The 26,278-nt window shown below is 45.9% G+C and overlaps 2 protein-coding genes across 3 annotated transcripts in view; one reads left to right on the top strand and one right to left on the bottom strand.

The window, feature by feature from the left end:
- MTOR (mechanistic target of rapamycin kinase) overlaps positions 1-9,643 on the bottom strand; it is a 165,689-nt gene extending 156,046 nt beyond the window's left edge. Inside the window, exons 1-6 of one of the 2 annotated variants that reach the window (XM_058304419.2) lie at positions 9,402-9,643; positions 7,338-7,513; positions 6,589-6,697; positions 5,632-5,864; positions 2,395-2,595; positions 1,494-1,628 (exon numbers count right to left, since the gene is read on the bottom strand). In XM_058304419.2, the coding sequence (XP_058160402.1) occupies positions 1,494-1,628; positions 2,395-2,595; positions 5,632-5,864; positions 6,589-6,697; positions 7,338-7,499 (840 nt within the window). In that variant the 5' untranslated portion in view covers positions 7,500-7,513; positions 9,402-9,643. The remainder of the gene's footprint in view (positions 1-1,493; positions 1,629-2,394; positions 2,596-5,631; positions 5,865-6,588; positions 6,698-7,337; positions 7,514-9,401) is intronic. The other variant, XM_058304418.2, reaches the window with a different exon arrangement.
- Positions 9,644-14,011: 4,368 nt separating this feature from the next.
- On the top strand, positions 14,012-25,877 carry UBIAD1 (UbiA prenyltransferase domain containing 1). The gene is made up of 2 exons (XM_004482540.4): positions 14,012-15,099; positions 23,529-25,877. Exons 1-2 carry the CDS (start codon positions 14,571-14,573, stop codon positions 24,014-24,016), a joined length of 1,017 nt encoding a protein of 338 aa, XP_004482597.2. The 5' UTR covers positions 14,012-14,570; the 3' UTR covers positions 24,017-25,877.
- The last annotated feature ends 401 nt before the right edge of the window (positions 25,878-26,278 follow it).

Here is a 26,278-nt window from a genome sequence, read left to right as displayed (position 1 = left end):
AGCTGCCTGGGCCACAGTGGAAAGCACTGCATGAAACTCAGGTGGGGAACTCTCTGGGGCTACCATTTATAGAATTCCCACTCTGTATCAGGTGCTTTACAGGGCACTTACCTTGTATTTCGAAACCTCACAAGAGCCCTATGATTGGGTAAAATCCTGCAAAAATGAGGAAAATAAGGCTGAAGGGAGTAATGTGCCCAAGTCTCATTACTTGGGATTCAAAGACAGACTCTTTCTTCTCTGCATGTGGTCAGTTGTCCCCACTTCTAGGACAGAGTCATTGCATAACAACTGCTGTGTCTGTTAAAGCAGGAAGCCCTAGGGTGACATTCCATATCAACCAGCTCTCCAGAGGAATACTCCCACAAGGAGCTCTTCTTCCCCAATACATCCTGAATCCAACCATTTCCTGGGATCTGCACTGCCAGTCCTAGTTGAAGCCACCACCATCGCCCGCCCAGACTACTCTTAGCTTTGTGTGTTGGCTGCCATGAGAAGGCGACCTCCAGCAAGAGGCAAAACTGACCAAGGGCCCCAGGTGCTATGCTCTGAAATCTCCCACCATATCTGTGCCAAGGCCACACTTCCCACGGGTTGCTCCCAGCCTACGACAGAAGGTAGCAAGGATACTTAGGCAGACCTGCTCCTGGGAGAATGGGACTCCTTGAGCCAACTCTGGCTCAGGACCCCATGACTACCCTGCACAGGATGCTCCGACTGACCTTCCTTCCCTCTCTAGTTCTCAGGGTTGGTCAGGCCGGGTGGTGTGACAGTTTTCCCAGCCCTTCCCAGCTCCCTCCCCATTTTCTAATAAAATCTTTGTACTTTTAAACGAGTTTTGGCACCTGCCCCTGGGACTAATTCTCCCACCCAACTGGTCTCCCTGCTTTCATTCTTGCCTCTCCAGAGGCTATTCCCCAGTCAGGCAGTGATCATTCAGACTGCGTGACATCACAGCATTCTCCTGTGTACCAATCTCTAACGCTTCCCCCTGCAACAGGAATAACAGGCAGTGTCTACCATGGCCTATGAGGCCTATTAATTTGGCCTTCAGACTTCATATCCCTCCCTCTCCCTTGCTCACTCTGCACCAGTCATACTTCCCTTCTGTTCCTGTAGCTTGTCACACTCTCTCCCATCTCAAAACCGCTGCCCAGAACACTGCCCCGACCCTCTGCAAGGCTGGCTCCTTCACATCATGTGGGTCTCAGCTCAATCAGCACCACTTCAGGGAGGGCCTTCCCTGATTTCCCGGCGAGCCCTGGCTCCAGTTACCCTCTGTCCCATTTCCTGTTATATTTTCTTTCAGAAAACTTGTTGCTCTCTGAAATGATCTTATTTGTTTACTATTGTTTCCTCCTACAAAATGTCAGCTCCGTGAGGACAAGGATCTTGACTTGTCTTGCTCACTGCTAAGAGGTGCCTGGCACACAGCATGGCATGCAAACAAACCCAGCTGCAGCAGCCCGGACTCCCCTGATACAGCTTCTCACCTCTCCCTCCATGCTGCTGATTCTGACCAGTTCGTTGAGGATCAGCAAGGCTCCATGGATCCGATCATCCCGATTCATGCCCTTCTCCTTGGCCAAGGTCTCATCAAAACCTTTCTCGGCTTCTTCAAATGTGTGCTATGTAGAGATATCAGAATACCCTAATTACCCAGTGTCCATATGGGGTTCTGAAGAGTTAACAGTACCTGCTCAGTGCATGAGGTCACTGTAAGCCTTTGCCTTTTCCTATCATACAGACTGCTGTCTTTCTCTAGTATCATCGATAATACTAATTGATCTAGCTCTCATTTAATTTAGCTTCAACTCTTGCAACAACCCCATGAGGCAGATATCATTACCACCCCCTATTTAACATATTAAAAGATGCTCAAAAAAATTAGGCAACTTGTCCAAGGTCATGGAGCAAGCCAAGATGGAACCCAGGTTTTCTAGGCCCATGATCAGGGCTCATTTCATAATAAAAGTAAGTTCCCTTGGCATTAGCAGTCAACACAGGACTCATGATACCAAGGGAGAGGAACTGGCACTTTCTTAAATTAGCAGCAACCCTGCTTTATTGATTGTAAGACACTCATGTTTCTATCTTTTAGCATCTATGAAAAGAGATGTCTTAGAATTACAGATAAGAAAGCACTGAGTCAGTTTAATTGGCATCATATTTTCATTCTTAGTGGTATACAAAATAATGATAAAGCTAAGAATGGGTCTTGTCTTTAATGAAATACAATAACTACTGAGTCATTTGGAACATAAAAAAATCATTTGAGACTGAAACAAATGTTATACTTTCTCCATTGCTAGGGGCCTATTCTGGCACTGCAGGCCAGGTGACAATCTAGGTAAACGCGCTTTGCAGGTGGTTGGAATGGAACTCTCTCCTCACCCTGTACCACTGAGGCTTCTGCATCTCCTTTGGCTCACGCTGGGTGGTGAGAATCAGACAGGCACGAAGGGCGGCTACAGCTCCCTCACGGATGGCCTGCTTGGGGTCCCATACAGCCACAAAAATATTGTCAAAGAAGGGCTGCACTTGCTGGAAGAAGAAGGTGGGGACGCTGATAGCCAGCTCACGGAGAACCAGAACCTGGGAGAAAAAGGCAAATTGAGAGCTCACACCCACATCAGAGAGTTCTGCTCTCTCAGGAGTACAGCCTCTTGTCATCCTAGAACCTATATATACAATAGGAAAGGCGAAGACCTGCTCACTTCCTAGGGTTAAGCTTAACTTCTAGCTTGGGGAAGTTCTGGGGACAGAGTAAGGGAAGTAAAATTGATCAAACATCTTGTGTTCATTATCCTAGGTGATCTACAAACACAGAATGCTTGAAATGTTAGACCATAAGCTCTGGAAGTACAGACATTTTTATATTTTGTATTCTGCTATCCTGACATCCTAGAACTGTGCCTGGAATACAGGTAAGTGTTTAATAAATATTTGTTAAATGAATAATCCTGTTCAATGTTAAATCCTGCTATTATTTTCTTCTGACAGAGAAAGAAACTGAAAGGCAGAGAGGTTGCCCCGAGTTACAGAGTTAGAAAGAGACAAAGTGAGACCTGAACCCAGGTCCAAGTGGGTGTCCTTCCCCTGGACCATGTCCCTTCCTCATAGTGCTGCCTCCTGAAGAGAGTGCTGACAGGACAGGATCTGACTGATGCTTCTGACCCCCACACCACACTCACTGCTAGATTTTCTCTTAAGGATAAACTCTACCCATCTCACAGGCTGGAATCCTAGCCCATCAAATAAGCCCTTTTCAGGTTTGATCCCCTAAAAGCAGTGGATGTGCCAATGAAAGAAGGGGATAAGAAGCTACTACACCCTCAAATGCAGTGCATTCAATGGGGAAAGAGGAAGATTTGGCAAGGTACCAAATGATCGATAAACATTAAGCCGGTGCAAAAGTAACTGTGGTTTTGCACTGTTAAAATTCGCCATTTGCTATTGGAATATATTCTTAAATAAACATGGTTATGTTATTACATTATTTTAACGTGCAATTCTCACTTTATGTTTTTTTGCTAATGACTTATTACTTGCTGTTTATTTTATATTTATTTTAGACTACGGAAATGATGCTAGAAAAAAAGCAAATTCAAGCGATTTTCTTATTTGAGTTCAAAATGAATCGCGAAGCAGCAGAGACAACCCACAACATCAACAACACATGTGGCCCAGGAACTGCTAACAAATGTACAGTGCAGTGGTGGTTCAGGAAGTTTTGCAAGGTCAACGAGAGCTTTGAAAATGAGGAGCATAGTAGCTGGCCACTAGAAGTTGACAATGACCAGCTGAGAGCAATCACTAAAGCTGATCCTCTTAAATACACGAAAAGTTGCCAAAGAACTCAACGTTGACCATTCTATGGTTGTTCGGCATTTGAAGCAAATTGGAAAGGTGAAAAAGCTTGGTAAGTGGATGACTCATGAGCTGACCAAAAATTTAAAAAATCGTTGTTTTGAAGTGTCATCTTCACTTATTCTATGCAACAACAATAAACCATTTCTTGATCAGATTGTGATGTGTGATGAAAGGTGGATTTTATACGACAACCAGCAACAACCAGCTAATTGACTGGACTAAGAAGCTCCAAAGCACTTCCCAAAGCCAAACGTATACCAAAAAAAAAGGTCATGGTCACTCTTTGGTGGTCTGCTGCCAGTCAGATCCACTACAGCTTTCTGAATCATGGTGGAACCATTACATTTGAGAAGTATGTTCAAAAAATTGATGAGATGCACCGAAAACTGCAATGCCTGCAGCTGGCACTGGTCAACAGAAAGGGCCCAATTCTCCACGACAAAGTCCAACTGCATGTTGCACAACCAACATTCAAAAGTTAAGCGAGGGAAGCAGATGTGGCTCAACTGATAGAGTGTCTGCCTACCATATGTAAGGGTCCAGGGTTCGATATCCAGGGCCTCCTGACCCGTGTGGTGAGCTGGCCCACAAGCAGAGCTGCCACATGCAAGGAGTGCCCTGCCACACAGGTGCGCCCTTGTGTGGTGGTACACCATGCTCAAGAAGTGTGCCCTGCAAGAAAAGCTGCCCCCCATGAGAAAAGCACAGCCCGCCCAGGAGAGGTGCCGCGCACACGGAGAGCTGACATAGCAAGATGACGCAACAGAAAAGAGACATAGTTTCCTGGTGCCGCCGAGGGTGCAAGCGGACACAGAAGAACACACAGCGAGTGGACATAGAGACCAGAAAACAGGGGAGGTGGGGGGGAAGGGGAGAGAAATAAATAAAATAAATCTAAAAAAAGTTGAACCAATTGGGCTCCGAAGTATTGCCTCATCCGCCATATTCACCGGACTTCTCGCCAACCAACTACCACTTCTTCAAGCATCTTGACAACTTTTTGCAGGGAAAATCCTTCCATAACCAGCAGGATGCAGAAAATGCTTTCCAAGAGTTCATCACAGCCCAAAGCACAGATTTTTACACTATAGAAATAAACTTATTTCTCATTGGCAAAAATGTGTTGATTATAATGGTTCCTATTTTGATTAATAAAGATGTGTTTGAGCCTAGTTATACTGATTTTAAAACTCATGGTCTGAGACTGCAAATCGTTTTGCACCAACCTAAATACATAAAAAAGAAAAAGGTTGGAAGAAGGGAGACCAACTCTCCTACCGAGGACAGGGAAGGTACCTACTTCCCCTGCTGCCAGTACTTCCATATTCCCATCACAGTGTATGTGAGAGACTCTGCTGAAGATCTGGATAAAGATAAAGATACAGCTGTCTGGGGCTTAGTGAGCATTTTGGCTTATGACTTCTTCTCTCCCCTATGGCTGAGGATGCCTTCTGTTTGGGAGGCAATTTTGATTATAGAAAACTATAGGTCAGAATAAGTCTTGAATTTAAAGATATCTCTCAAATGACAATAAAGAAGAGAACTCTTGAGTTTCCTCTTCAGGTACTAATAAGCTTGGGTTGAAAGAGATATGGATTCACAAAAGAACCCAAATCCACCAACAAACAGAGTGCCTTTGCCTAGAATGCCCCTTCCCATTCTTTGCCTTTAAGGGACCAGAGCACACTGCATGACGGGCCCCAACATGTCCCCATCACTCCCTGGGCCAAGCTATGCTCCTCCCTCACAGGTACTCACGGCTGCATGTCTTCGGCCCTCGTTGCGGTCAGCACCCAGCCACTCCAGGGCTCGCTTCACCTCAAACTCCACATACTCAGCAGTGAAAGTGTCCCCTGCCATAGCAAGGCGGCCGATGGCCTTGGATGCCATTTCCATGACAACTGGGTCATTGGAAGGGAGGAGATTCCGAAGATAGTTAGCGAATCTCCCAATTCGGGTGGCATTCCCTCCTTCCACTCCTATGAGGCTGGCTAGGGAAGAGAGGAAGACAAAGGTTAGGATGGGCACATGCTATTCAGAAAAGTACACTGCCTTGAAATGAAGGTTGGTGGGTAACCCCTTCATTTTACTTTGAGTACAGATTTCAAATTACAGCTAGTAAAGAAGCAGCTAATTTTAATTTTTACCAAGAGATTTGATACACGTGCCAGAATTACTTATATGAAGCAAAATTATCTCACTTTAGAATTATATAATTTCCGAAGAAAGAAAAGGAATACAGACTATGTCATGAAGAGACCAGCAGTCCCTGAAGTTGAAAATTACCTACTTTTTATTAACTACTATTACACCCCTAACTCAACAAAGACAGGCAGCCTGTCAGCTCTTTGTTTGTGAGCCTCACTCTGCCAAACCCTGCTCTCACAGAAACCAGAGCCTGCAAAAAGTAAGGTGGAGTGGAAAGGAAGCTGGCTTCTGGGCCTAGCTCTGGCAAACTGTTCCTAGAAAAGCCGCTTAACAGTCCTGAGACTCAGTTTTCAGATCTGAAAATACCTGCTTTGCCTAAGTCTCAGGAATGGTGCTAGAATTAATACAGGTCTAATAAAGGAACACTTAAAGTCATAGAGTGCCATAAAGTTCATTAAACAAATATGAACTAACATTTATCAAGAGGCAGGCATGGGGTGCGATGGACACAAAAATGAGCAGCCCTTTATTCCTGGTTGTTATTGTTACAAGAGACTCCACGCTTACCTATGGCCAAGATGCCACCTTTCCTCTCATTGGCGTCTGAGCTGGAAACCAATTCAAAAATGTGATGGTTCAGCTGATCATAGAAGCGAGTAGACTCCTCTTGACTCATCTGCAAAAGAAGATGTGCTCAGGACAATTTGTAATGTCTCCCTGGTAAGGGGTGGGGACTTCCAATGATTAGGAACTGAGAAATTGTCAGCAGGTACAGTTCAAACCAAAGAAAACAAAGCTACTGTCCATTTCTATAGCTTTAAACTACAGCAGTTGATCTTAAACAGACATGTTCATTTAACAAATACTTATTATGTACTCTACAGTAGGAAACATCCTGTCCTAGGTTCTACCTAGTGCTTGGGGTACAAGGATGAACAAGGCATTGTCCATGACTTCAAAGAGAGTCTCTACTTGGTCAGTCCCAGACTATCAACTTCCCAAACCCATCCTAATCACTGTAATCAGGAGAAGTGAAAGTTTGGTATGTGGTGTGAAAAAGAAGAAATTAAAAGAGACAGCCTCTATCCCAACTCCTAAAATATCACACAAAATAACACAAAAAATACCAGAAAAATGGGAAATCACTGCAAAGGAAGTTGTGCATTCTATGGACATTAAAAATTGATAGTTTTTCCAAAATAGAATTGCAGCGTTTTCCAAATCCTCCTTAGCTGTCGAAAGGAATCTAAAGCAGTGAAGGCAATTTAGCCCAAACACCCCACACTGACTTGCCCCAAATCACAGAAGCCCCCAACCTCTCGGAGCTCCATGGTGACATAGTGTTGGAGCTCCTTGGCAGCTTTGGCCCTGGTCTCCTCATTCCGGCTCTTCAGGCCACTGGCAAACTGCTGCAAGACGCTCACATTGCTGGATGTGGTGGTAGCTGTGGTGGCGGCGGCAGGTCCAGTTCCAAGCATCTTGCTCTGAGGCTCTTTGGAGAGAAGATTCCTTTAGTATTCTGAGCAATAAACTATGGCAATGAAATTACTGGCCCTGGTTCCTCCACAAAGAGCTCTACCCTACCCAGATCAGGGAGGGGATCCTAAAAAGGTTGGGAGACTTCACTGAGGAAAATGTAGAAAACCTAGAAAACATTCATTCAACAGTGACTGGTGTTTAAGAGGCAGCATAGCACACTGGGTCAAAACATGGGCTGTGGAGCGAGACTATTTGGATTTGCATCCAGTGACATAAATTTCTGTATCTGTTTCCTCAACTACAATCTGAGGATAACAGTACCTAACTTATAGGGTTGATGTGAGGATCAAGTGAGTTAATATATGTAAAAAAGTGCTTAAAACAGTACCACACAGTGAGTTTTCAGTAAGTGTCAGCTATTTTTATCATTACTACTACCGTAAACACGGCACAGTACCAGGTACTAGATAGAGGTGGGGAGGTAGGGAGAGAATAAAGAATGACTTAAGACTGCCTGCCCCTTTCCTCAAGGAGTTTAATCTAAAGAGGGAGATTGATTATTATTCCATAGCAGGACCATCCAGAAGAAATATACTATGATCCACAAACGCAATTCTAAATTTCCTAGTAGCCTCACTTTACTAACATTTTATTTAACCTAATATATACAAAATTTCATTTTGACACATTATCATTATAAAAATTGATATATTTTCTATTCTCTTTTTGTACTAGATCTCCAAATCTAGTGTGCATTTTACACTTACAGCAACTTCAATTTGGATTAGCCATATTCCAAGGACTCAATGGTCATCTGTGGCTGGTGGCTATTGTACTGTACTAGAATGCAAACCTCTCAGATGTGAGCTAAAAAAAAGACTGATTAGTTCTTAAGTTCATTCACTCATTCCTCAATTATTCACTGCCCCTTCCCTCAATGAGCTTACGATCCAGTAGCAAATTCAGAAATATAATCAGGCAACCATAATAAAGTGGCCATAGTAGGACTGAGCACAGACTGCTATGGGAATAACACTTATGCCTATCTTAGGTACGTCCAGATTATATAGAGAACCAATTTCTCAAAATTCTTATTTTTGAATGAATTTATGAAACGCAGAGGAAAAACCAGAGTATACTTCGTTTTCAAAGCTTTCAAATACTCCAGTGCCAAGAAGACTGCAGAGGGAAATGCCGTTTTTACAGACGAGAAGCCCCAAGGATTCTTCATGAGAAAGGTCCTACTGTGTGAGTGTGTGGGCCCGCACACCGTACTGGTTGGTGGTGGTGAGGAAAGGACCTGTACGTCTTTACATGGTCTAAGGCTCACAGGCCATCTACTGCGGCGGAATTCAATTAGACTACCGAGAGTCTTGGGTGGGCTTAAAGAGGCCGGTTAAAGTTGGGTAGCTGAAACTAGGGATGTGGTGCGAGAAAGGCAAGGAGAATGAAACCCTAGGACGGAACCGGGCTCAGTTCCGGGGACTGAGTTCCTGAGCGGTCTCCACGGCGGCGTACAAGGTGCTGACACTAAGGGCGGTCCTCTCCGAGGCACGGCTCTCGGATTTGTAGGTGGCTGAGAAAGGGTGAGTGTGACATACATAGGGCAAGGAGCCCCAAAGGGGCCGCGACAGAACCGGAGCTGAAGGGCAGGCCTCGCAGGCGCCTGGGACTCACGGCGCCTAAAGGGTCGCGGGGAAGGTGGACGTTGCCTCGCCGGATAGCGGTCCAGGGCCCAGGTGGCGCGCAGAGCCGAGGCGCCGGTACTACGGAGTCCCCATGTCCCCGACGAGCGTCTTCCAAGAGCCGCTTCTCCTCCCCCGCTACCCCCCGGACGAGGCTGGCCGTGGGTCCGGACACTCCGCCGCCTTGGAAACGGAGGTGCCAGGTTCCAGACTCACCGCGCAGCTTCGGCCGAGGCCTCAGGTGCCGCCACCAGCGCCGGTATCGCCGCTTCAGGCCCCAGAACCCACCACCCGCCTTCCCCGAGGTCCTCTAAGCCGGGAGGAGGGGAGGGGCGGGCCTTCAGCCCCGATGACCAATCGGCAGGCGGAAAAATAAGACAGGCAGGAACACAGTCCATCAATAATGAAGGAGAAGTGAAGCCTCAGGACCCGGCATCTCCAGGAGGCGGGGACTGTTCAAATAGACAAACCACGGAACCAGTGGCAGGCGAAAGGAGTCTGCGGTCTACTCGGGAGAGCCAATCGGTCGTGAGTTGACTTCATTCACTTCCACTCACACATCCGGTGTATCACTACTAAAATTCCCCTCTGCAGCAGGGCTTGTGGCCTCTCCCAGTTCGCTCTTTGGGGACAGGACGAAGTGGCGGTGGGCGGCGGTTCGAGACCGCGGCAGGGATAAATCCGAGCTGAGCATCTCACTCAAAATTTCGGGCTCCCTCTACTTATGGTCCCTTGTGGTCTGTTTTGATAAGTTCAAGATCTACTTGAAAATGTGTTTAGTTAGATTTTCTCACTTTTCAAAAATTTTTGAGCTCACGAGATCATTCTCGAGAAATCATAAACAATTTTTAATTAAATGAGCTCGTAAATAATTTCAAAACTATATTATCGTTTAAGGATCCTTTCAAAACTCAATAACAAAAATGGAATTTGACTACATTTTTAATCATTAAAAATTTCCGGGTTGTTAGTATGTTCACCCTGTATGTGTGCAATGGGATACTATTCAGCCATCAAAAGGAGGAGAATGTTGCTATGGGGGGAGGAGTGGGGTAAGGGAGGTGGGGGGTAAGTGGGGACCTCATATTTTTTGAATGTAATATTTAAAAAATGAATAAAGACAAAAAAAGGAATGAAGTTCTGATACATGCTATGAGACGGATGAACTTTGAAAACATGTGAAATAGTCAGATGAAAATATTGTATGATTTCACTTCTGTGACGTATCTTGTATGAACTATCCAGAATAAGCTGATATCTTATAGGAAAGGTCAAGAATAAGCAAATTCATGGAGACAGTATATTAGAGGTCACCAGGAGCTGGTTGTGGGGGAAGGAGGAATTATTGCCTAATGGGTGCAGAGTTTCTGTTTGCCGTAATGAAAAAGTTGTGATGACAATAGGTCAACACTGTAAATATTAACACCAATGTGTGAAGAAATAGGAGCCTGTGACCACCCCCACCCGAGAGGAAAATTCCACAGCCCCCTAACAGCCTATATCTCGCTTCTGTAACAAGCTTGCTCGACTGTAAAACCTTATCTCAGAGCCTCCTCCTGTAGAAAGTCTCGTCAGCCCCTGCCAAAAGACCAACCTGACCCAGACCCTTGTAAATAACAAGAACTCCCCGACCACTTGTCTCCCCTAATAGAATTCCCAGCGCTTGACTGACCGCAAACACCTTCTGTACGTGCTTGCTTGCTGAGCTATTGCCCCCCGCCCGCCCTGAACCTAAAGGCCTATATAAGCAAACCCCCTCCCACCCCCCACCCCCCGCGACTCGGGGCTCTCCTCTCTGCGTAGGAGGAGGCAGTCACCGCGTGGCTAATAGAGCTCTCAATTGGAACTTTATTCAGAGTCTGAGTCTGGTCAATATCGCTGGTCTATAACAACTGAATTGTTCACTTAAAAATGGATAAAATGTCAAATTTTGTTTTATTTATATGTTTATATATTAACACAATAAAAATTTTAAAAAGAATATATTCACTGTTCAAGTATCAAAATAAAGTTATATATATATCATGAAAAGTCCTGCTCTCAATATATATTCTTATTTTTCCCCTTTCTTACACTGTATACATTGTTCTGCATTTTAAAAAATTTTATATATCTTGGAAACCTTTCCATGGCGTACATAGAAAGCTTCCTTGTTTGCTTGCTTGTTTGAGTTATAGCTGCATAATATTCCATTTTATTAATGTGCCATATTTTATTTTCTCAGACTTTTATTGATAGACATTTCTGTTTTACAAATGATGCTGCAATGAATGCCCTTGTACATTTATCACTTTGTTTCTGGGCAGGTGTACCAAGATAAATTCCCAGCAATGTGGTTGCTGGGTCAGAGGGTACATGCATGTGTAGTTTTGATGGATATTGCCAAATTGCACTCCATAAGAGTTATACCAATTTTCACTCCCACCAGCAATCTATGAGATTTTTGCCACGCTTAAGACATGACAAGTCCCTGTTTTTTTTCTTTTATTAACAAAGATGGTCTTATAGCAAGAATAATTGCTGCATTTGTACATCCCTTTTCAGTGTACAGGGAGCTTTCTTATGTGTTATGTAAAATACTAATATTTATTGTGCCCTTACAATGTATCAGGCATTATAGGATAGTGGTTGAAAGGGGCTTGGAGTCCCACTAAATCCGCAACTTGGCTCCAACACTTACCATTTTAGCCTTGGCAAATACTTAATCTCCATGTGCCTACTCTTATCTGTAAAACAGGATTGACTCTGTAGACAGTGTCATGGGGGTTAAACGCTAATACATGTAAAATGCCTACAATAGTATATGGTACATGTGACCAGTTCACAATTGTATTTCTGTTATCCCTGGACATTTCTATGGGGCAGGATGTACTGTTCCCACTTTATACATTAGCAACCTGAAGTACAGAGAGAATGAGTCATAGAGTTGGTCAGTGATAGAGCCAGGATTTTAATATATCTGCTGCTTCTTTGTCTGATTCAGAATGCAAGGCACTCATTTTTGGCCATTAGTGAACTTGTAAATGTTTAACCATCAGTTTTGGCGGGGAAGGGGATGTATGTATCTACAGGGCCAGCTTCATGGGAATGGGACCTATAATGTCATAATGCTCTGTTTTGATATTTTTAATGATATTTTTTATAAGGGGCCCCACATTTTGAACATTGAGGTCCCACAAATTATGTAGTTTGTCCTTGGTGCATATAAACCAGGCGTATTGTAAATTTTACTGATATAAAGAATGTGTAATTCATTATTTGCAAACAATAATAGAATATACAGTACTCTTTGTTGTAAACTCCATATAGCCAATTGATTCTCACGGAATGCTTTCCTTGATATTGTGTAGCCTGTTTATGGTTGAAGTTGATGAATGAGTATAGTTCTGACATGAATGTTGGTTGATATTTCCTTTTATGTTAAGAGGAAAGTGAAAAACAATCAAGAAATATGTTGAAACTTCACTCCTTTGTCAGTGACATGAACGACTTTTTTGCTGAATCAGATAATAGCTTTCCAGTGCTAGAAGAATATTTCCTCACATTTTTGGTGGTTGCTGGGGGTTGCATCATGTTCCCTACAAAAGGCATGTTCAGGTCTCGATCCTGAACACCCTGTGGGTGTGAACCCATTTGTAGGTAGGACCTTGGAGGATGGCATTACGGTGTAGCCAAAGTGAGTAAGGGTGGGTCTTACTTTAATAAGGCTGAAGTCCTTAGAAGCAAAGGAAATTGGACATGGAAGAAGACACAGGGAGCAGCCAGAGGCTGGAAGTCATCGGAACCTAGAAGAAAAAGATGACACTGTCATGTGCATTGCCATGTGACAGAAAAGCCAAGGAACCCCAAAGAATGCCTGCCAGCTAGAAGATATGGATCAGGCAGGCAGGAAGTCTTCCAGACTCTGAAATGGTGAGCCAATAAATTCCTGTTGTTAAGCCAGCCCATTGTATGATATTTGTTTTAGCAGATGGGAAACTAAGAAAGTGCTCTTCACCATGTGTGGACTACAGACTTGATGCACTCTTGAGTTTAACATGCATTATTAACATTTTCTCCATCACGTTCTTACATCTAGATAATCAACAAAACAATTATCAAGCATTTGCTGATTTGCATGATGGTAGGTATTCCCACTGTGGCAGATGTTAAGCTACTAACAGATGTCACTGGATGAAGAGTTGAGAAATGATTTGCAGTAGCACCATTACATAGTGTTTCCATCATACAGATACAATAGAAGTGAATAACCTGAAGAGCATTAAGTGGTAAAATGTAGTGAAATAATTAGGAAGTGATGAGTTTTGAGCATTTGTTACCTTTATTGTTAATATAATTTAATTGGAAGTTTGTATAATTTAATTTTTAATAATGGCTGTGTTTAATGACCAGCTCACAGAATTCCTGAATATTTAACGATTGGCCCTAGCGAATCAGAGCAGTCACAGACATGGACCATAAGCTCCCACAAGATGGGCAATGAAAACAGAGCTGGACACCTGGTGGGGTGGGGATCAGGCGGTTATTTGCAGGAATAAGTAAATAAACTAGAGATTAAGGGACAAAAAGGCAGGCCGGGTAACGTATGACATATGGAAATTGCACAATAAAAAGCGGGAGTTATTGCTGCTGTGATTATTACTAGGGCTAATAATTTATTAGGCATCACTTCCCATTCCAGAGCTTCAATCACATAAAGGGGAGGGGGCAGGCTGATGATACCGTTCTTATTGCCCTCAGTGGGCGCCCGGATTTTTGTCCGATTGGTCACTGCTGTCCCATCGCAGCAGGGGCGCGATGAATGCATGTCGCATGAATAAACGAATGAATCCTATGTCAGCGAGCCAAAGCGCCGGCACGCCCCGGCGCCACAAGCACATGTGGTCGTCCTTGAGACGCTACCTGAGGCTGTTGCCAGCGAGTCCGGGCACAGCCGCGTGGCCGGAGAGCCACTGCCCGCGGGGTCACCGCCCCGCCCCGCCCCTCCGGCCCTTTCCGGCCCTTCCCGGCCCGGCCCGCCCGCGCGGCCGGCGCCTGTTTCCGGAGGGGCTTCTCGAGGCCCGCGCACAAGATGGCGGCCACGGTTGCTCGGATGGGGCAGCCGCAGCTCGGCCTTGGGTTCTAGTTCGGGGCTAGGGGCTGGAGATAGGCTTTGCCAGGAGACAGGCTTTGCCGCAGGTAGTCGAGCGGCGCCGCCAGGCCTCGTGGGTGGAAGGCCGGGTCGCCGTTGCCCCCGGTCCCCGTCGCTTCCCCAGCCCCCGCCCCAGGGCGGAACCGAAGGAAGGTCAGGCCGGGTCGCCCTGCCGCGCCCCTCCTCGCACCGGGGCGGTCGCTAGGCTGGGGGTGGCTCCCTTTTAGCACTGACTTCAGCCACGTGCACCCTCCATGGCGGTCTCCCACGTTCCGGGGGAGAAGATTAGCATCCTGGAGGGAGAGATGGCCAAGGCGGGGGGCCTGGACCCACTGGAGAACGGCTACCCCGAGCCAGACATGCCTCCTCAGCGCTTCTGGAGGCAGAAGTGCGCCTCCTACGTGCTGGCCCTGCGGCCCTGGAGCTTCAGCGCTTCACTCAGCCCGGTGGCCCTGGGCAGTGCCCTGGCCTATAGATCCCAGGGCGTCTTGGATCCCAGGCTGCTGGTGGGCTGTGCCGTGGCTGTCCTGGCTGTGCACGGGGCTGGCAATTTGGTTAACACTTACTATGACTTTTCCAAGGGCATTGATCACAAAAAAAGTGATGACAGGACCTTGGTGGACCGAATCTTGGAGCCCCAGGATGTTGTCCGGTTTGGAGTCTTCCTCTACACCTTGGGCTGCGTATGTGCCGCTTGCCTCTATTGCCTATCCCCGCTAAAACTAGAGCACTTAGCGCTCATCTACTTTGGAGGCTTGTCCGGCTCCTTTCTCTACACAGGAGGTAAGAATTGGCCCTGTTTCCTTTGCTGTAAGTCTTATTAGCCTGTACTGGAAACGGTTGCCTTGCAGAGAAACCAGGGCCAGGGTGTCAAAAGTTCTTTCAAAATTAGGCCACGTTCTGTGAAATCCATTAATTGTGGGCATGTGGATTTAAAAAAAAAAAAATTTTTTTTTTTAAACTAATGAGAAGATTCAGGCTTTGCTTAGGGATATTGGGAAGGATACAACTATATACATAGGGAATTTTTTTGTATCTCTTTTCCTCTTGTTGGTCATCCTCTGTAATGCCAAAATTTCAGCATTTAATTTCAGTGGAATTAAATTGGAAGAGTGCAAAATTATACAGTTGATTGCTTTCTGCTAGTTAACGTGTGTGATGGCTGGCAGCAGGCTGATTAAAATAATGATGAGCAGGTGGTGAAGCCCTATTTATTGAGCACCTATTATGTGCCAGGCACTATTCTAGGTGAACAGAGCTGTCAATGAGCCCTGCCCCTATGGAACTTACTACATATGATAGTAAGGGGAGGCAGAAAATAAAAATAAGTAAATTATGATTAGGGTGACCAACATCCTGACTTCCCCAGGACTGAGGGCGTTCCCAGCATGTGGGATATTCAGTGATAAAACCAGGAGAGTTCTTAGTAAACCAGGATGAATTGGTTACCCTTATTATAATCTATGAGAAGGTAAGTTCTATGGGGGAAAAAAGTACAAGGAAGGGGACATAGATTATTTTAAGTAGACTGATCAGGGTAGGCCTCAATGAACTGGTAATATTTGAGCAAAAATTGAAGGAGATGAGGGAGTCGGCTAAGGCAGTTATCTGTGGGAAGAGCATTCCAGACAGAGGGAACAGCAAGTGCAAAAGCAGGAGTGTACCTGGAGAGTTTCGAGGACAAGCAAGGGGTCCAGTGTGCCTGGTAGAGGAATGATGGAGAGTATAGTGGGAAATAAAGTTTGTAGACCATTGGCCTTTACTCTGAAATGGGGGAGCCATTACATGGTTTTAAGCAAAGGAGTGACAAGATCTGACAGTGTTTTCATATTGAGAATTTATAAAGGGGTGCAGCAAGCATATAAACTGGAAGACTAAGTAGGCTATTAAATAATCCAGACAAGAGAGGTTTGGTGGCTTGAATCAGGGTGGTAGCAGAGGGAGGAGGTGAGAAGTAGTCAGATTCTGAGTTTTTATATATATATATAATATACATATTTAAATTTTCTTGTGACATATATACAACCCAACATTTTCTGTTTTAACCACTTTCAAGAATATAATTCAATGGTATAAATTGCGTTCACAGTGTTTGTGCTACCATCACCAACATCCATTATCAAAACTTTTCCATCACGCAAAACAGAAACTACAAATTAAAGCATTAACTCCCCTTCCCCACCCCTGCCCGTGATACCCTGGTATCTTCTTCCTTTCTCTATGAATTTGCATATTCTAGTTATTTCATGTACGTGAGATTATACAATGTCTGCCCTTTTGTGTTTGCCTTATTTCTCTCAACATGATGTCTTCACTGTTGATACATGTAGTAGTGTGTATCAAGTTTGTTCTTTTTGAGACTATTATTCTCTTGTATGTGTATTCCACATTTTGTTTAGATTCTGAATATATTTTAAAGGTAGATTTTGCTGATAGATTAGATATGAGGTAGAAGAGAAACAGGAACTAGCCTTAACTTATATTTTGATCTGAGCAACTAAGAATGGGGCTGATGTCATCAAGTGAGATGGGGAAGGCTGAGTGTAAAATAGGTTTTGGTGGGGGTAGGGGGAAATCAGGATGTTGGCTTTGGACATCTCCAAGTGGAGATGTTAAATGGGCAGTTGGATATAAGGGTCTGAGTTCCAGGGAAAGGTCTGGACTGCAGATAATAGCTATTTGGGAGTCATTGACAGTTAGTTAAGGAAAGTTGTAAGACTGGATGACATGGCCAGGGGAGAAAGTATTGATGGAGAAGTGAGGAGGACCAGGATTGAGCCCTGGGGCACTCCAACATGGAGGCAGGGGAGAAGGGAAGGAACAGGTAAAGGACTATCCAGAGGAGTAAGAGGAAAACCAAGAGACTGCCCTGGCAGTCAGTTGTACATTTTGTAGAATTGCAAAAAGGTCAATGAAGGAATTCAGTAGGGTGCTATTGCTATAGAAGAGAATATAATGTGGTGGTGGTGAGGGAAGAGGCCCTGTCTGTGAAAGAGACAAGTGAACTAAGACTTGAAGGATAAGATGCCAGGCATGAGGGGGGATTGGGGCCTGGATGGGGTCTTGAGTCCTTCAGGGCTGAAGGAACAGCAAATGCAAACATCCTGGACTGGGAAAGAGCCCATGTTCTAGGATCTACCAAAAGGTTAGTGTGAGCAAAAGGGAGGCTGGGGCAAGAGCAGGATGGTACAGTTGAAGAGGGGTGCAGGGGCCAAGTCATGCTGGTCTTTCATGGCCCGTGTCTCCTCCTGGTCTCCTTACTCCCCCCACTTAGTGTTGGAGGCCCCAGAACTTAGGCCTTGGACCTCCTTTTCTCTATTTCCATTTCTTCCTTGGAGTTCTTAGCCTGATTCATGGCTTCACATGCCATCTATTAAGCTGATGACTTTCTTTTTTTAAGGTTTATTTTTATTTATTTATTTCAACACCCCCCCCCCCCCCCCCCCCCCCGGTCATCTTGCACTCGCTTTCTGTTCTCTGTGTCTGTTCATTGTGTGTGTGTCTTCTTTTTTGTTTGAGAAGGCACAGGGAACCAAACTTGGGACCTCCCAAGTGGGAGGGAGGTGCCCAGTGGCTTGAGTCATTTCCACTTCCGCTTGTCCGCTTGTTCTTATTGTGTTACCTTGTTGTGTCTCTTTGTTGCATCTTCTTGTTGCGTTAGCTTGCCATGCCAGCCTGTTACATCAGCTTGCTGTCTTGCTCATCTTCTTTAGGAGGCACTAGGAACAGAACCTGGGACCTCCTGTATGGTAGGCAGGCACCCATCTGCTCGAGCCACATCTGTTTCTCAAGCTGGTGACTTTCAAATTTATACTTCTAGCCCAGATCTCTCCACTAAACTCCAGATTCATGTGTCCAACTTCTTACTTAGTAACTCCCCTTGGAGATCTCATAGGTATCTTAAATTAAATTTATCTGAAACCAAACTCCGATCTTCTCCCCTAAGGAAACTGCCATACCTATTGCTTTTCCCATCTCACATGATGGCAACTTCATCCTTCCAGTTCTTTCAGGCCTCAAATCATGGGCATCATCTTCAATGCTTCTCTCTCACATCTTATATCCCATCCCTCAGCAAATCCTGTTGACTCAACTTTCAGAACACATTTGGGATCTTGAGCACTTCTCACCATCCCCTGCCACTACCACCCTGTTCTGAGCCACAATTACCTCTCCCTGGGTTATTGGGGCAGGCTCTCGGCACCAGGTCTCTTTGCATTTGCCCTTGTCCCTTTTTTGCTCTTCCCAAATCATATCCTGAGTAATCCTGTTAAAAATAAGGCAGATGTGTTCCTCCTCTGCTCAGAACTCCCCAGTGACTTCCCATCTACTTCAGAGTAAAGGCCAAGATCTTTACCCTAATCCCCAGGACCCTCCCCTCCCTCCCCCAATTCTGCCCTGCCCTCCTCCTCCTCCTCTCCTTGCTCCAGCCCCACTGCCCTCCTGGCTGTTCTGGAAGACACTGGGCATCCTCCTGCCCCAGCCTGTGTAGACACTGTTCCCTCTCTGTGGCCTGCTCTCCCCATCCGTTTGTGTGGTCCGCCTGATGAACTCCTCCGTGCACTTGCTCATGTGTTGCCTCTTGGTGAGGTCTTGCTCTCCACCCTGTTTCAAATGGCATCATGCCCAGCCATTCTCCCGCAGTATCTTCTCTGTCATTCTTCACAGCATGTTACCTTCCAACGAACCATATAAAGTACTTATTTTGTTGGTCATCTTCCCTGTTAAAAGGGAAGCTCTCTGAGGGTAGGGATTTCAGTCTTTTGCTCTCCTGCACCCCTGGTGCCCAGAGCAGTGCCTGGCTTGTAGTGAGCACATAATGTCCATTGAATAACCAAATGGAATGACACTGAAGTGCATTGAGCAAAGTAATGGCACGATCTGATTTACGTTGTCATTAACTTATTTTTTTTTAAAGATTTCTTTCTTCCTTTCTTCCCCCTCCCTCCATTATCTGTTCTCTGTGTTCATTCTCTGTGTGTCCTTCTGTGTTTACTTGTATTTTCATTAGGCGGCTCTGGGAACCAATCCTGGGACCTTCCGGAGTGGGAGAGGTGATCATTCTCTTGTGCCACCTTAGCTCCCTGTTCTGCTACGTCCCTTATTGTCTGTCTTCTGTGTCTCTTTTTGTTGTGTCATCTTGCTGCGTCGGCTCTCTGCGTTGGCCGGCATTCCTGCGCAAGGCTGCACTCCTGGGCAGTATGCCCCTCCACATGGGCCAGCCTGCCCTCACCAGGAGGCCCTGGGCATCAAACCCTGGACCTCCTATATGGTAGACGGGAACCCAATATTTTGAGCCACATCCACTTCCCTATCATTAACTTTTATTGACATACAACAAGATGCACAGATCTTTAGTATTACAGTTTGATGAGGGTTTTTTTTTTTAATTAAATATTTTTTTTTGTGTTAGGGGTTATCCTGCTCCCTCCAGGACAAGAGATACATAATAGAAGAGCAGGCCGGCTCCATGCTGCACTGCGGAGGAAGTGGGAGAGAGGCCAGCAAGGGCACCATGAGCTTCTCCTACCATTTTTTGTTTGTTTTTTAATTTATTATTATTTTTTGGTTCCTACCATTTTTAAAGCTGTGTTTTCTTGATTTGGCTCTTGTCCAGTTACTTCAATCCTTTAATTATTTTCTGAAGTTCTGAAGTAGATGACACTTCCAGGTTTTGCTAGTTATTCAGAGTCTGTGTAGGAACAACACCTGAAGCATCTTTTTTTTTTTTTTTTTTTGAGGCACTGGGGGGTTGAACCCTGGACCTCGTACATGAGGAGCAGGTGCTCAACCACTGAGCTACACCTGCTCCCCCATTTGATAAATTTTGATGTGTAACCCACACCCCTAGCATGGCAGAACATTCCTTCACCCCTGGAAAACTTACTCGTGCTTCCTCCCAGCCCTGTCCAGAGGAAGCCCTGTTCTGATTGCTCTCACATAGGTTCCTTTACCTGTTCTAGGGCCTCAGTTCATGGACTCTGGATGGCCTCTGGCGCCTGGCTGCTTTTGCTCAGCATGCTGCTTTGCGAGTCATCCTGCCACATGTATCAGTAGTTCCTTTTGTTGCTGAGAAATATTCCATTATTCGACTGTACCTACAATTTGTTTATCTATTTTTCTGTTCATGGACATTTAGATTGTTTCCAAAGTTTGGCTGTTCTAACTAAAGCTGCTGTGAGCATTCATGGTCAAGTCTTTCTGTGACTGTAAAGTTTCATTTCTCTTGTCTAGTTGCTTAGGAATGGAATTGCTGGGTTGTAGGGAAGGTGATGAGAAACTGCCAAGTTGATTCCTAAAGTGCTTGTACTTTTCTACATTCCCACCAGCATGTACGAGAGTTATAGTTACTCCAAATCTTTGCCAACTTTGAAACTTTATTTTAATGAATGGGCTTTTATTCACTCTTTCAACAATATATTGATTGACTGCTCTGTATCAGGCAAGATTCATTTTTCAACAAATTGATTGTGGCTGCTGTGTGGAGAACTGGCCTAATATTTCATATGTGCTGGCTAGTTTGAAAAGTGGTGTAGGGAGGAGTGAAAACACCTAAAAGGAGACCGCCAGGTGGCCTCATTCTGAATCAGGTGGAGTGCAGCAGCCTTGGGCCATGTGCCAACACTTAGGGCTCCCCACAAGGGTTCTGTTATTATGCTGGAGCGTTTTACCTCCAAGAAGCTGAGCAGACTTCCACATCCCTGGAGTGAGTTTGTAGCTGGTTTTTGTGTAGGGCCTGTTAAAGGGCAGGGTGCTTCTTTGCAGGCACAAGTCTCTGTTCAACTTTGCATATGTCATTTTTTGCCAAGTGACCTGAGGCGGTGCTCCTGGAGGATTTAGCACAAGGTCAGAGCTGTAGCACCGTTATGTTTTCTTCCATAGTCAGAGCCCTGAAGTCTGCTTGGGGACCCCAGAAAAGTAAAGGAAGAGCAAAAAGAATGGCTGATGGGGAAACTTGCTAGGTCTGTGATTGGAATAGTCTCTTCCAGCATCTCTTTTGGGTGGGTTTAGTCCCCTAAATATGTGAGATATTACTAGACTAATTTAGAACTGGAGTTGCTGGAGGGAACTTACTCCTGGCGGGCAGGTCCTCGGGCAACCAAACTCTTATCAGAAGATGGTTTAGGGGAAGCAGACTTGGCCCCATGGATAGAGCATCTGACTACCACATGGGATGTCCGCGGTTCAAACCCCAGGCCTCCTTGACCCGTGTGGAGCTGGCCCACGCGCAGTGCTGATGCGCACAAGGAGTGCCCTGCCACGCAGGGGTGTCCACCGCGTAGGGGAGCCCCACGTGCAAGGAGTGTGCCCCGTAAGGAGAGCCGCCCAGCGTAAAAGAAAGTGCAGCCTGCCCAAGAATGGCGCTGCACACACAGAGAACTGACAAAGCAAGATGATGCAACAAAAAGAAACACAGATTCCCGGAGCCACTGGTAAGGATAGAAGCAGTCACAGAAGAACACACAGCGAATGGACACAGAGCAGGCAACTGGGAGGGGGGGGGGGTTTGGGGGGCAAGGAGAGAGAAATAAATTTTTTAAAAAATCTTAAAAAAAAAGATGGCTTAGGAGTGCAGAAGTAGCTTGCTCAATGTTGGAGCATATCAGGAGCCTTGTTTGGGATGCCCTTCCCAGGGGACCAGAGAACCCCAATTCCTAGTGTGAAGGGTAAACTTCAACTGAGTTTTGTTCCTTGGCTCCCATGTTTTTAGATCTTCTGTAGACCATTGCCCTTCATCACTCCAGGTTGGTTAAAATGCAATTGACTGTACAATAGTTTTCTTTATTTTCTGATCCTGAGGCCACACTGTGGTAACTTGGTTAGATTTGGAGGTTTCCCAAGCTCCCTATCAATATATTCCTCGATCATCTCCTTCAGTGGGTGCTTCTCACCCATTCTCTGCTACCATACCTATTTCAGTTGCATGGAGATTTGCCCTGACCTCGTTCCCAAATGCCAGCTGCTTGTTACTGTAGCTCTGTGTTCACTTCCATCTTTGTGCCCAGGGTTGGGGGGTGAGCTGTGAACAAGCCAGACACAAGGCCCTACCATCACTGAATTTAGAATTTAGTAGGAAAGACAGATTAAATCATTAAAAGTGTGATTAAGTTTTACAGCAGTGGAAGTGAGGGTGCGGGAGCATGCTGTTAGGGGACTGAGCGTGGCTTGGGGGGTAAGGGAAGGCTGGCTGTAGGAATGTTCTTTAAAGATTTGAAGGGTGAGTAGGAGGAGAGCTCAAGGTGGGGCAGAGGAGGGCCAAGGCCAGAAGTGAACCTGCTTAAAGAATTGAAACTTTAACCCCGAGGACAAGTTGTTGAGAAGAGGTTAAGGTGTATGTGTGTGTATGGGGGAGCGCTGTCAGATTACTGTTTTTTAAACTCTGACTGCAGTGTGGAGATTAGATTAGGGACGGGGGTGTTAGGAGAGTGGAAGCCGATGGGCCTGTGAGGAGGGGCTTGCAGAAGTCCAGGCTTGGAGTTAGGGGTGAGGCGGGATGGGGTATGGCATTAGGATGGAGAGAACCGGGCAGGGTTGAAAGACATCTCCAGGTGGTTTAGACAGGACTTGAAGTAGCTCGGCAGCACATGAGGATGACTCAGCAGTGGTTTAGTCCCAATTTCTTGGGAGCCAGAGTGGGGAAACAGTGTTATACCTTTGCTCTCTTAGCGCTTTTACTTGCTGTATGGGTGAACACTTCCTTATGTGGAGTTTGGGGCCCCTGGAATTTTCACTCTGATTCCCTTGGGGTGTCTCGTAAAGTAAGGAGGTGGAAAGGAAAGAGGGACTGAGCTAATGCTGTTATAGGCAGGTACCATGTCTGGCAGGGGCTGGTGAAGGGTGAAAGAAACCAAAGAACTTGCCTGGGAGGCCTTTTCCCAGCCTGCATTGGCTCACCCATCAAAGTCTAGAGGTCGTGGGACTTTGCAGGACTTTGCTGGGAGCCTTAGAAAGGAAAACTTGAGTGTGAAACTAGGATTATGGGCCCTATAACCAAGCTGGCTGATGAAAGGCTAGTGTTTTTTCCATGCCTCTGTCACACTGGGGAAGAAACCAGGCTCTGCTCTGTGTGCAGGGAGCTGAGCAACTGCCTGCACCCACGGCCTAAAACTTCACCATTGCTGGCCAGCAACAGCCTACCTTTCCCCTCACGATCGGTCCCTGCATTTCCTGCCCTTGGTCTCACACCAGCTCTCTGGGTTTTCTGGCCGTAGGAATTGGCTTCAAGTACGTGGCTCTGGGAGACCTTGTCATCCTCATCACCTTTGGCCCTCTGGCTGTGATGTTTGCCTACGCCGTCCAGGTGGGCTCTCTGGCGGTCTTCCCACTCGTCTATGCCATCCCCCTGGCCCTAAGCACTGAGGCCATCCTCCATTCCAACAACACCAGGGACATGGAGTCCGACCGGGAGGCCGGCATCGTCACGCTCGCCATCCTCATCGGCCCCACCCTCTCCTACGTGCTCTATACCACGCTGCTCTTCCTGCCCTACCTGATCTTCAGCATCCTGGCCACGCGCTGCACCATCAGCCTGGCCCTCCCCCTGCTCACCATTCCCATGGCCTTTTCCCTAGAGAGGCAGTTCCGAAGCCAGACTTTCAACAAACTGCCCCAGAGGACTGCCAAGCTCAACCTCCTACTGGGACTTTTCTACGTCTTTGGCATCATCCTGGCGCCAGCAGGCAGTCTGCCCAAGCTTTAAGGGGACCAATAGCTCTTCCACAATATCCTCTGCTTCTTAGAAGGTGCTGAAGTCAGAGTACCAAGAAGGGATGTGATTTGGCAGTGAACTTCCTGGGGATAGGTTGTGAACCCCCATCATTTTGTTATTCTGATCCTAAAGATGTCTGCTGAGTTTTTCCATTTTATGGGAAGTCTCACAACCACCGTATATTGGAAGAAGGTAAATTGGATGCACAGTTCGTGTTTCATTTATAATTTCCACTAGAGGGTGTTGTCAGGTCACTCTAAAATCGGCAGAGATTTTTTTCCCCCTTGTTTCATGCAAAATGCCCTAAGACTTGGTGAAGGAGCTGCCCTGATGGTTTCCTATCCAGAAAGAGCCATAATCACGAAGCCAGGTGTCCTTCTGTTCTCTCAGTCTTGTAGGAGCTGGTAATGGCTCGTGCAGGCAGTGCCCTAGTAACACAAGGAGCCCATCGCTCACTCTCAGCACTCGGCTCCTAAAATTACGTGTTTCTTGAGAGAGAGAGAGTCCCTCATTGATTGCCTGGAGTAGTTCCCAGCTTTATGCCTAAATTGTGATTCAGGAGCTTTTGTCCTTCCCCTCTCCTCTCATGTATTGCCACAGTTGAGGAAAAGTGTCAGAGCACCCTGCAGCCAAACAATCAAGCCAGGGGCTGGGAGGAAAAACTGAAAAAACACACCCTGGAGGCAGCCAAGAAAATCAGTCTCTTTCAGATAGAAGTTGGTGGGGTGGCTGTTTTCCCTCTGTAGAAACCACTAGAATGATTGCAAGGACTCCCAGCCTTTCAGTAACTATTGGAACCCTGGAACTGTAGAAGCACTGGCATCTACGTGCTCTAAAGCCCACAGAGCGTTTTTCCTTCTCAGTGCCTCTCTTAATGAATGTTCCTCTGCTTCCGCCCTCCCTTTTGTCAGGTCCCTGTCTGTGTGGCCCCCCTGCATGGAGCCTGGCTACTTGGGCTAAGTCAGGGGCGGTCAGACTCCTTGAGCCCCCTTCAGCCCAAATGCAGGCCTAGCTGTGAAGGAGCTTTGTCTTCATCCTTGAAGGCAGATGTACAGTATTGACTCTTCCTCTTCCAGAGGCTTCCGTTGCCTTGTGCAGAGAGACTGAGGGCTTCACTGAGGTTGTACTAAACCCGAGGGGCTCCAACATTGAGTGGAGCTGCTTCTCATTTCCTGGCCCATGAAGCATAATTTCTGAGCTAGAATCACTCTGTTATATTTGGCCCACGCTGAACCAGACGGAGAGCGTCATCGCTGTTCTTTCTGTGAGGATGATAGCCATTCTGATAGGTATTTCAAGGTACTGGCCTGAAGAAAATGATGTCAGAACTAGTTCTTACTCCTTCAAATCAGGATGATTTGATTACGATTTGGCTGCTTGAGGTTTGGTCCACAACTTGAGATTTTATTTTTGGAAATACCAGAAGTTCCTCTGAAGTTAAAGGCAGTTTGTATACTAGAGATCCCAAATCCTTGACAAGTGGTCAGTGCCTAGGAACAAGGGGAAGGAGGTGACACTTGTCTCTCCTGTCTTCCTGGCACCGTTCTGGTGTCATTGGGCTTCCACCTGCAAAGACAAGCTCCACTGGCTCCTCCTCGAGCAGGGCTTACCCCTGCGGCTCGAGGACCGAGAGCTCCCTGCATCCACAGACCAGGCCCACCTTTTCTGCCAATGCACTCTGTTCTGGTGCAGATTTTAATGAATATTTATATATATACACATTTCCAAAAGGCCCAATTGGGTGCCAGGTTTTATACAGGTCACCATAATTTGTATTGCATCGCCTGATTCAGTGAAGGTTTTCTTTAGGCTTGTTAATAAAAAAATAAAGGAACAAAAATGTTTATCACTGGTCTGGCTTCTGGTTTATCTTTGCTTTCCTCCTAGTTCTCCTCTTATGATCCGATTGTAAACTCTGATTCATAAATCTCAGGGAAACCAGGCCATGGAGTTTGGATAAGGTTTGATTTATGTCTTCTAGGCTGGGTTTCATGAGCCCCTTAGAAAAGGCAGCCGGGACCACTTAGAACTCGTATAGGCTTGGCAGGAGCCACCTGGGCCAGGGGAGTCTTGTTTCCTTTTGTCCTCCTTTCCTTCTTTAATTTTTCTTTTCATAGGATCACTATGCTGAGAGATTGGGAACAAGTAGTAGAACAAGTACATTTGGGTTTCACCTAGGCATTTGACAGTACATCCTATGAAGAAGGCAGCGATCAGAGGAATGGGTAATAGTATAGTTAGGTAAATTTCTAA

The sequence above is a fragment of the Dasypus novemcinctus genome, chromosome 9 (assembly GCF_030445035.2).
Source record: "Dasypus novemcinctus isolate mDasNov1 chromosome 9, mDasNov1.1.hap2, whole genome shotgun sequence".
In the NCBI taxonomy this organism is placed as follows: Eukaryota; Metazoa; Chordata; class Mammalia; order Cingulata; family Dasypodidae; genus Dasypus; species Dasypus novemcinctus.
The sequence above is the reverse complement of the archived record's forward strand: the minus strand, read 5'-3'. Positions and strand labels throughout refer to the sequence as shown.

Excerpts from the sequence above, each read along its gene's own strand:
- UBIAD1 (XM_004482540.4), top strand. The coding sequence starts at position 14,571 with ATGGCGGTCTCCCACGTTCCGGGGGAGAAGATTAGCATCCTGGAGGGA. Across the intron at positions 15,100-23,528 it reads CTCCTTTCTCTACACAGGAG|GAATTGGCTTCAAGTACGTG; the intron begins GTAAGAATTGGC and ends TTCTGGCCGTAG.